Below are 10,794 nucleotides of genomic sequence, written 5' to 3'. Positions count from 1 at the left end.
AAAAAAAAAAGAAAGAAAGAAAGAGCCGGGCGCAGTGGCTAACACCTGTAATCCCAGCACTTTGGGAGGCCGAGGCAAGTGGATCATGAGGTCAAGAGATGGAGACCATCCTGGCCAACATGGTGAAACCCCAACTCTACTAAAAATACAAAAAATCAGCTGGGCATGGTGGCGCGTGCCTGTAATCCCAGCTACTCAGGAGGTTGAGGCAGGAGAATTGCCTGAACCTCGGAGGCGGAGGTTGTGGTGAGCCGAGATCGCGCCATTGCACTCCAGCCTGGGTAACAAGAGCGAAACTCCGTCTCAAAAAAGAAAAAAAGAAAGAAAGATCACTACTGCTGGTAGTGAGAAGGGGTTGGAACGAAATCAACCAGGAATGTATCTGTGAGTCCTGGGGGACCTCCCTCCCTGAGGATCTGCCCATCTAGCATGCAGGCCCTGCTCTGCCTGTGGAAGACTGTCCCCTCCCTGTGGGGGCCCCAGCAGTAACACCCTCCTTGTTTTTTCTCCTCACAGTCCTAAAGGGGAAGAAGCTGAGTTTGCCGGCGTAGCTCTGGTCCTTGCCATCTCTCTCCTCGGCAGCGGCGGGAGGCAGAGGAAGGCAGTGGACGATGAAGAGCTTTCCCATCCAGGGGTGACTTTTTTAAGAACCCACCTCTCGCGCTCCCCATCCCGCCTCCTGCCGGGTTTCAGGGGGACAGTGGAGGACCCAGGTCTTTGGGAGCTCAGGACTTGGGCTGTTTGTAGTTTTTTGCCTTTTAGAGAAGAAAAGAAAAAAAAATCTTTCCACTCTTTAGTTTTTTGATTCTGATGACTCGTTTTTTCTTCTACTCTGTGGCCCCAATTTTTATAAACTGTTTTTGAGTGCCCCATGGGCTGGGGCAGGGTCCAAGATCTTTTCCCTTCTCCAGGCCCCTCACTCCCTCCCAGATCCCACCCCCAGCCCCACTGGTTGCCAAACACTAAATCTGCTGACACCCATCTGCCCCACCTCCTGCCATGGCCATGAACCACAGCCGCCCTTAAATTTCTAGGTTGGGGATAGGGAGAAAGGGAGGCCCAGGAAGGTCTCCTTTGATTTTTTTCATAGTAACTTTTTCCCCCAGAGTTTGAGTTTTTTGGTCTTCTTCTGGTTTTTTGGCAAATTATGGGGGCTCAGGGCTCACATTTGGGAAGTGGGCTGACCCGAGGGTCACCGTGGCTCTCACACCATGTTTTTGTATAGAACTGACGGTTGATTCTTTGTTCTCTTGAAATAAACAGAAGAAAATGAAACCTTTCTTTTGCTGCTCCTTGCCTCGTTTTCTCTGGTGCGTGTGGGGTCCTTGCCCCTGCCCCTTTTCCGCTTCCAATTTTGCCTTGTTGACCATCTGCAGGCGACGAGGCCTGGGAGGAGCACGAAGAGGAGAAACTGGGTCCCCCAAGACTTTCAGCTGTGCAATTCCTCATGGTGCTGCTGGGGAAGAGATTTTGGAGAGAATCTGGAAGAGTCTTCTTACCTTAGCACAGAACTTGTCTGATGGTTCTCGAAACCCCTAGGGTTACAGAGGACCTTCAAGAGCATCGGCCGGGCGTGGTGGCTCACGCTTATGGTCCCAGCACTTTGGGAGGCCGAGGCGGTTGGATCACCTGAGGTCAGGAGTTCCAGACCAGCCTGGCCAACACAGCGAAACCCCATCTCTACTAAAAATACAAAAGTTAGGCCAGGTGCGGTGGCTCACGCCTATAATCCCAGCACTTTGGGAGGCCGAGGCAGGTGGATCACCAAGTCAGGAGTTCGAGAGCAGCCTGGCCAGTATGGTGAAACCCTGTCTCTACTAAAAATACACAAAAGTAGCTGGGCATGGTGGTGCTCGCCTGTAATCCCAGTTATTCAGGAGGCTGAGGCAGGAGAATCACTTGAATCTGGAAGGCGGAGGTTGCAATGAGCTGAGATCGAACCACTGCACTCCGGCCTGGGCAACAGAGACAGACTATCTCAAAACAAACAAAGAAACAAAAAAACCCCAAAATTAGTTGGGTATGGTGGTAGGTGCCTATAATCCCAGCTGCTCGGGAGGCTGAGGCAGGAGAATCACTTGAACCAGGGAGGTGGAGGTTTCGGTGAGCCGAGATCACGCCACTGCACTCCAGCCTGGGCAACAAGAGTGAAACTCTGTCTCTAAAAAAAAAAAAAAAAAAGGGTCTCCAGCCTTTAAAAACCAGATTTTCACATTAAAGTCTAGAATCTAGATTTCTGGCTTCTCTTGAAAATAAATCCATCAGTCTAACAATGCCGGGTCCTCATTTCTGGGTGGCAACAGATGGCTGGATCTGAATGGATGGGACGCAGCTCTTTTCACCACAGCCCCCAGGACTTGGCTGCAGGCTTGTTACCATTTATTATTGGGCTGACGCCGTGTGGTTATTTTTGTTTGTTTGTGGAGTTAAAAGGGAAGTGAAATATTTTCCTTGTCTCTCTCCAGATTGGCTTCACACCTGGCCCATTTTCTTCACTTATGTTACCTGCCTGGCTCTTGCAGGCTTTTGGATTTTTGACCCTTGACCAAGTCAAGCTTCCTAGATGTCCTCTAAGACCTTCCTAAACTCTGTGTAACTGCCTGCAGCTTCCCTGTAGGCTGGCTCTGGAAGCTTGAGGAGGCAGGGAGCTGGCGTTTCCCGAGCACTTGATATGTGCCAGGCGCTATGTGTGACGCGGATGGACTGCTGCCATCCTCATGGTATCCCTACAGAGAGGGCACTTTGTGGACGAGGAAACAGGCTCAGAGGGGTGAGTGGCAAAGGTGGGCTTTGTACCTGGGCTTTGTGATGCCACAGCTTGTGTGTTTAACCAATGCTGGGTGGTTTCTCGTTTTTTTTTCTCTTTTTTTTTTTTGAGACAGAGTCTCACTCTGTCATCAGGTTGGAGTGTAGTGGCGTGATCTCGGCTCACTCAACCTCTGTCTCCTGCCCCAGCCTCCCAAGTAGCTGGGACTACAGGTGTGCACCACCACGCCTGGCTAATTTTTGTATTTTTAGTAGAGACAGGGTTTCACCATGTTGGCCAGGATGGTCTTGATCTCTTGACCTCATGATCCGGCCGCCTCGGCCTCCCAAAGTGCTGGGATTACAGTTGTGAGCCACCGCACCCGGCCTTGTTTCTTTCTCTTAAGCCAAGGGACCTTCTGCTTAGATTTGTGCCAGAAGCCCAGTATGGAAAACACAGGAGTGGAGCTGCTCGCTTGCTGTGTCTGACTGGGGAAGAGGGTTGTATTGCTGCCTGCTCAGCCCAAGGCATCTCTTTTTTTTTTTTTTTTGAGACAGGTTGAACTCTGTTGGGCAGGCTGGAATGCTGTGGTGCGATCTTCTCTCACTGCAACCTCTGCCTCCTCAGTTAAAGTGATTCTCCTACCTCAGCCTCCAGAGTAGAGATCCTGTCTCTAAAAAAAAAAAAAAAATCCGGTCCAATTTAGTTTTACAGCCAATGCAACTTGGGCCCAGAGATGGTAAGTGATACACCCAAGCTTACCCACTGGGACACCTAGCGTTCAGAGTCCTCCCATTTCTGCGTCGAAACACTTCCTGTCCCACTGCGCTGCTGCTGTTTTCTCTCTATGCTGCTGTTTTCTCTCTATGTCCGGTGAGAACACAGTTATTTCTACACCTCCAGGTACAGGGCCAGCCATGTGGGAAGCCTCCAGAAAAGGACTAATGGACTCCAGCGTTGATTCCTAGGTCTCACATCCTTTCGTCTGGTTTGTGAACTAGTGCTCTGCAGGCCATGATTGTCCCAGACAGGTGTGTTTTGTTTGGCCTGCACAACATTTGTGTTTATTTTGCATTTGTTGCCCACTGATTTCACTTTTTTTTTTTTTGAGATGGGGTCTTGCTCTATCACCCAGGCTGGAGTGGAGTGGCACAATCCTGGCTTACTGCAACTTCCACCTCCTAGGTTCAAGTGATTCTCCTGCCTCAGCCTCCCGAGTAGCTGGGCTTATAGGCGTACGCCATCATGTCTGGCTAATTTTTGTATTTTTAGTAGAGACTGGGTTTCACCATGTTGGTTAGGCTGGTCTCAAACTCCTGACCTCGTGATCTGCCCATCTCGGCCTCCCAAAATGCTGGGATTCCAGGTGTTAGCCACTGTGCCTGGCCTGATTTCACATTTTAAAGGCCCCCACAAAATGGATGTCCAAACTGTTGTAGAAAAACTGGAGTTTCTATAGCTACCCTGTCTGGTGGGGTAGCCAGTAGTTATGTGGGACTGTTGAGCCCCTGAAACCTGAGGAGTCCAAACTGAGGTGTGCTATTGGTGTAAATACACCATGGATTTCAAAACCTTAGTACTAAAGACTGTAAAATGCCTCACTAATAATTTTTACATTGATTACATGTTGCAATGATACTTTGGATATATTGACATAAATAAAATAGTAAAATTAATTGCACTTGTTTAATTTTACTTTTCTTTCCTTTTTTTGAGACGGAGCCTCACTCTGGAGTGCAGAGGTGTAATCTTAGCTCACTGCAACCTCTGCCTCCTAGGTTCAAGTGATTCTTGTGCCTTAGCCTCCCAAGTGACTGGGATTACAGGCACACCTGGCTAATTTTTGACGGGGTTTCACCATTTGGCCAGGCTGGTCTTGAACTCCTGGCCTCAAGTGATCTGCCTGCCTCCACCTCTCAAAGTACTGGGATTACAGGTGTAAGCCACTGCATCCAGCCTTGTTTTACTTTTCTCAATGTGGCCACTAGACTATTTTAAACTCCCCTTGGGTGTCACATCAGATTTCAGGTGGACAGCACTATTCTAGAAATCCCAGGCTGGCCAGGCATGGTGGCTCATGCCTATAATCTCAACACTTTGGGAGGCCAAGGCAGGAGGGGTGCTTTAGCCCAGGAGTTCAAGACCAGCCAGGGCAACATAGCGAGATCCGATCTCTTCAAAAAAATTGAAAAATGAGCTGGGAGTGGCGGCACACAACTGTAGTCTCAGCTACTTGGGGGCTTGAGGCAGGAGGATTGCTCGATGCCAAGAGGCCAAAGCTGTAGGGAGCTATGATTGTACCACTGCACTCCAGTCTGGGCTACAGAGGGAGTTGCCATCTCAGGAAAAAAACAAAAGAGGCCCTGTTACCGAATGTGTGCAGAGTGGAGGCTGCCCCTCCTGGACATAGCCCTGTCCCCGCCACTCCCTTAGTAGGCACTTCACCCACTGGGGTTACCTGCCTGGCTCCTACAGGTAGGAACGCTTGTGGCCTGTGCATGAGTCTCCCACTTACCACCGGGTTTCTCCTAGAATAAAAACCTCTCCTCCCCGAAGATAGTCTTTGAACTATTTGAAGACAAGGATCTCCCTTGACTCTCGTTCACAGACTCAGCACCCTGGTTCACGGACTCCTCACACAGCGTGGTTTAGTCTTTGGTCACCGTGGGGAGGGAGAGGGCTTGGGCCCGGGCTTGAGGGACAGGGCTAGGTCCCATTGTTGGCCTTTCCTCTCGGTGTTTTCTCCAAAGTTGGAAGCATTTTCTCTCTCTGAACTTTTGCTTCCTCAACTGTAAGATGGGGTACCCTTGACGGGCGTGGTGGCTCATGCCTCTAATCACAGCACTTTGGGAGGCCAAGGTGGGCAGATCACCTGTGGTCGGGAGTTCAAGACCAGCCTGACCAACATAGAGAAACCCTGTCCCTACTAAAAACACAAAATTAGCCGGTCATGGTGGCAGGCACCTGTAGTTCCAGCAACTTGGGAGGCTGAGGCAGGAGAATCGCTTGAACCTGGGAGGCGGAGGTTGCTGTGAGCTGAGATTGCGCCACTGCACTCCAGCCTGGGCGACAAGAGTGAAACTGTCTCAAAAAGAAAAAAAAAAAAACGTGGAGCGCCTTGTGCCTCCCTCCCCTGGCCAGTGTGGCGACTCCAGGAGTAATGGCTTGACAGGACTTAGTGTGAAGCAGGCCTTGAAAAAGCGCTTCCCTCCTCTCTCCACCTCCAATCCATCACTATGAAGGTGGTGCCTCAGTGATGGTGCCAGGAGGTGGTATGGAAATGTGACCCAGTGCAGAGACCCCAGAGGTGAACTAGTGGGACTCTTTCCCACCCTTGTCACTCAAGGGACCAGAGCGGAACAGACATGAGAAGGACTGAAGGCTGTTTTCAGAAACCCTTCTGGAGGGAGGATTCTCTCTTTACTGATGTGGATAAGGATATTTAATTGTCAGGCATCATAGCGAGGCGGGGGCCCTTTGGAGTGGTCAGACCGGGGGACAGGGCAGAGCTGGCATAATTCAGACTGTTGGGGCCAGCGGTGGGCGCGTTCACAGGGCTGGTGGCGGAGGGCGGGGAGAGGGTGGTTAGCACCATGCCGCCCTCATCCAAGGAGCGCTTATATGGGACTGCAGCATCATTTCGGAGGTCCTGGAAAGCCAAGTAGGCCTGGAATATCTGTGGGCAGAAAAGGACATGCTGAAGGCCGACTTGGGCTGGGCTGGACAGGTCAGGAGAGGGACTGGGCTGGGGACCAGCCTGGGAGGAAGAGAAGGGTCCCGGTATTTGAACTGCTCACTGCTCAGGGACCCCGGGCCGAAGCACGGGCCCTGATGCTGGGTTGTGGCTGCTCAGAAGAAGGGGCACTTGGAGGGGACCAGTGGAGTCTTGGGGGAGCCCCCCTACCCCTGACTCCCAGGGGAGCTGAGTGAGAGCAGGAATGTTCTAGCCCTTTCAGCCCTGCCCTGCAGAGGATGCCCCTCCTAGGGAGGGGTGGTAGAGGGGCTTGTCCTCACCCAGGCAAGAATGGAGAAGAAGGTGAAGGCGATGGCCGCTTGGGCACTGCTGCTCCCCAGAAGGAACTCTTTGGGTGACGAATGCTGCCACTGGTTGGTCAGGAAGCAGAAACCCACGAACCAGACAATTACCCAGAGAACTGTGGCATCACAGGGAGAGAAGAGGGGCAGGGGGAAAGCTCGCTCAGGCAGGGCTGCTGAGGCATGAGAAGGATAGGGCTGGTGGTCTTGCTGCATGACCTCCCACAAGTCATTAAAAAAAATTTTTTTTTTTGGCGGGGTACGGTGGCTCACCCCTGTAATCCCAACACTTTGGGAGGCTGAGGTGGGTGGATCACTTGAGGTCGGGAGTTTGAGACCAGCCTGACCAACGTGGAGAAACCCCGTCTCTACTAAATACAAAATTAGCCCGGCATGGTGGTGGATGCATGCCTGTAATCCCAGCTACTTGGGAGGCTGAGGCAGGAGAATCGCTTGAACCTGGCAGGCAGAGGTTGCAGAGAGCCAAGATCACACCACTGCACTTCAGCCTGGGCAACAAGAGTGAAACTCTGTCTCAAAAATAAATAAGTACATAAATAAATAAATAAATACATAAAATAAAAAAATTTTTATTAGCTTCTATGTTGACACATCTCCCACAAGTTATTCTCCAATCCCTCAAAGCCCTCCCTAGAGTGAGCAGCTGGAGTAGAGCTGCGCTGTCTAATACAGGAGCCACTGGCCACATGCAGCTGTTTAAATTTCTATTCAACACAGAATTTTAGGCCGGGTGCCGTGGCTCATGCCTGTAATCCCAACATTTTGGGAGGCTGAGGCAGGCGAATCACTTGAGGCCAGGTGTTCGAGACCAGCCTGGTCAACATGGCAAAACCCTCTCTACTAAAAATACACAAATTAGCCAGGCATGGTGGCGGGCACCTGTAGTCCCAGCTACTGAGGAGGCTGAGGCAGGAGAATCGCTTGAACTCTGGAGGCAGAAGTTGCAGTGAGCCGAGATCGTGCCACTGCCCTCCCGCCTGGGTGACAGAGTGCAACTCTGCTTCACACACACAAAAAGAACATTTCCACCCTCACAGGGCGTTCTCTTGTACAGCATAGATTCAATGACCCTCGAGGGGTGTCTTGGCCCTAAGTCACTGGGACTGGCCTGGTGGGGAGGAGGAGTGGCGGGGGCAAGGAGCTGAGATCAAGCTGACTGAGAGGAAGAAGGTCAGGCCCCAAAGAAAAAGGACACACATTTTGTACTTGCCGTGTGCCAGGCTCCACTGGGAGTGCCTGGTAGTGGTTACGAGGCAAGACTTTGCACTGAAGTGTGTGACCTGCCATTCAGTAGCTGGGTACCCATTACATCACCTCATCAAGCCTCAGTTTCCTCCTCCGTAAAATGGGAATATGAACAGGACTTACCTCCTGGGGTGGTTCTGAGGACTAAAGGAGAGGAGGCACTCGGAGCCCTTCCGTCTGCGCCTGGCTCGTGGGAGGCACCCAGTAGCCGTCGGCATTACTATAGGCCTCCTTTATCTCATTTCATCCTCAGAAAGCCCCTGCTAGGTAAGGGATTTCATCCCAGCTTCTACTGATGCTCAGAGAGGGGAAGAGAGCTGCACAAGCCCACAGGGCGGGGAGGCGCTAGGGCGATTTCCAACCCAGGTCTGTCTGGCTCCATGCTCTGAACCCCGCTTCCTGCCACTGGGTGGTGGCCTTTCAAGAAATATTCTGTGAATGAGGGAAGCGAATGCGAAGGAAGCACAGGGCAGAAGGGAAGCTGCTAGAATTTTCCTGAGGGTCAGAAAAGGTGACCCCCTACCCAGGTCTGAGGGAGGAGTAATAATCCCCCAGGGGGAGACAGCAGGTGCCAGGGCAGTGGGAAGCTCTGGGCCATGTGTGGTCAGATGCCTCCTGCTGGGAGGACAGTCAAGGTGAAGGCCGGCTGGGTGGTGAAGGGTTGTGCCCGGGAGGCCCTGGGGAGCCTGGAGGGCTGTGAGCAGGAGGAGGGCCGCTCTGGGTCGGGGGATCCTGGGGGCTCACCAGCCAGGACGAAGTCCAGGAGCTGGAAGGCTGTCCTAAAGCGGGTGCCGGCGATATGGGTCTCCTGGGTGTCCAGGACGAGGAAGGCCAGGCAGCTGAGGAAGGCCAGGAAGCCGGCTCCCACGGCGAAGCTGCAGGCCACATTGTTGCTGTTGAGAATGCAGTGGAGCTGCGGAGACTCCACCTTGTTCTGATAGCCGTCAGTCAGCAGGGAGGAGAAGATGATCAGGGAGAAGACCTGTGGATTCCCCGGGCCAGAGAGGAGCTCAGCCTCTCCCCAAAGCTGCTCCTCCTTCCTCCCTGGTGCTGTGGTCTTTCCGCACACCCAGTCACTGGGCTGTCTGGGCCCATCCCTCCTTGTCATTGTCACAGTGTCAGAGCCCTCAGCTTCCTGCCCCTCGTCCCCTCTGCTCCGTTCTGGCTCAGGCCTCGTCCACTCCCCTCGGCCCTCGCCCCAGCCTCCTCCGAGCCTCCCTGCCTCCAGTCTCCTCCACCTCAGCCCACATCCCCCACGGTCCCAGTGGAGTCTTTCCACATCCTGCCCCCCCCTGCCCATACCCCCTCATGGCTCCCTAGTGCTGCAGGACTGAGTCCCACCCTGAAGCCTGGCCTTGGAGGCCCTGCAGAGTCTCCGCTCCCCTCACTCTTCCAATTTCATCTCTCCCCACTCACCCCTGCCTCCTCCACACTCTCCTTCTGCCACCAAACCCAGGTACCCGCATAAAATGCTTGGCACGGTGCCTGGGACATGGGAAGAGCTGAATCAGTGTTTGCAGTCATGATTATTGTCTCTGCCTCTCAGCTCTTCCCTCCGGGGTAGTTCCAAGGACTAAATGAGAGGAGGCACTTGCAGCCCTTCCCTCTGTGACTTCTGTCTCCATCCTCCTGGCCTCGCTAATTCCCATTCCTTCTTTTTTTTTTTTTTTGAGACGGAGTCTCGCTTTGTAGCCCAGGCTAGAGTGCAGTGGCACAACCTCGGCTCACTGCAACCTCTGCCTCCTGGGTCCTGGTTCAAGCAATTCTCCTACCTCAGCCTCCTGAGTAGCTGGGTTTACAGGCACACGCTGCCACACCCAGCTAATAGAGATGGGGTTTCACCACGTTGGCCAGGCTGGTCTTGAACTGCTGACCTCGTGATCCACCCAACTCGGCCTCCCAAAGTGCTGGGATTACAGGTGTGACCCACCGCACCCGGCTGCGCCCAATTCCTTTCTTACGTTCAAGTTGCAAACAGTCCAAGCATACAGAAAAGCTCCAAGAGAAACATAAGAAACACCTGGGGTCGGCTGCCCAAACTAACACATGTGGACATTTTGCCTTGTTTTTTGGCTTCAGGATTTTGTTTTAGACAAATACCACACTGATCTGGCAACCCTGACCCTCTGGTCTCTGCATGGTGCACTGTCTGCGTCCATGCCTGTCTTCTATGTGTATTTGCTAAATAAACCATGGAAACACTCTACACACACTCACCCTGGTCATCCTTATGGCCACCCTAGGACACAGGCCCTTCTGTGTTTCAGATAATGGAACTGAGGCGCAGGGAGGATAAGGAGTTGGCTGAACCCAGTTAGCTGACCAATGGCTGGGCGAGGTGACTTATGCCTGTGATTCAGGCACTTTGGGAAGCTGAGGTGGTAGGATCGTGTCAAGCCAGGAGTTCGGGGCCAGCCTGGGCATCAGAGCGACACCCAGTCTCTACAAAAATGTTAAAAACAAAAATAGCTAAGGCCAGGTGCAGTGGTTCACATCTGTAATCTCGTACTTTGGGAGGCTGAGGTGGGTGGATCACAAGGTCAGGAGTTCAAGACCAGCCTGGCCAACACAGTGAAACCCTGTCTCTACTAAAGATACAAAAAATTAGCTGGGTATGGCAGCATGCGCCTGTAGTCCCACCTACTCGGGAGGCTGAGGTGGAAGAATTGCTTCTACCTGGGAGGCAGAGGTTTCACTGAGCCGAGATCGTGCCATTGCACTCCAGCCTGTGTGACAAGGTGAGACTT

General features: G+C 52.6%; 2 protein-coding genes across 2 annotated transcripts in view; one reads left to right on the top strand and one right to left on the bottom strand.

The window, feature by feature from the left end:
- Window positions 1–1,280, top strand: part of KDELR1 (KDEL endoplasmic reticulum protein retention receptor 1) — an 8,257-nt gene extending 6,977 nt beyond the window's left edge. The window contains exon 5 of the mRNA XM_017500456.1: window positions 517–1,280. Within this exon, the coding sequence (XP_017355945.1) occupies window positions 517–551 (35 nt within the window). The 3' untranslated portion in view covers window positions 552–1,280. The remainder of the gene's footprint in view (window positions 1–516) is intronic.
- Window positions 1,281–6,136: 4,856 nt separating this feature from the next.
- Window positions 6,137–10,794, bottom strand: part of SYNGR4 (synaptogyrin 4) — a 13,986-nt gene continuing 9,328 nt past the window's right edge. Inside the window, exons 3-5 of the mRNA XM_017500454.2 lie at window positions 8,792–9,029; window positions 6,761–6,900; window positions 6,137–6,422 (exon numbers count right to left, since the gene is read on the bottom strand). Of these exons, the coding sequence (XP_017355943.1) occupies window positions 6,189–6,422; window positions 6,761–6,900; window positions 8,792–9,029 (612 nt within the window). The 3' untranslated portion in view covers window positions 6,137–6,188. The remainder of the gene's footprint in view (window positions 6,423–6,760; window positions 6,901–8,791; window positions 9,030–10,794) is intronic.

Source organism: Cebus imitator, unplaced genomic scaffold (genome assembly GCF_001604975.1).
Source record: "Cebus imitator isolate Cc_AM_T3 unplaced genomic scaffold, Cebus_imitator-1.0 Scaffold266, whole genome shotgun sequence".
Classification (NCBI taxonomy): domain Eukaryota; kingdom Metazoa; phylum Chordata; class Mammalia; order Primates; family Cebidae; genus Cebus; species Cebus imitator.
Note: the sequence above shows the minus strand (reverse complement) of the source record. Positions and strands in the feature narration are given on the sequence as shown.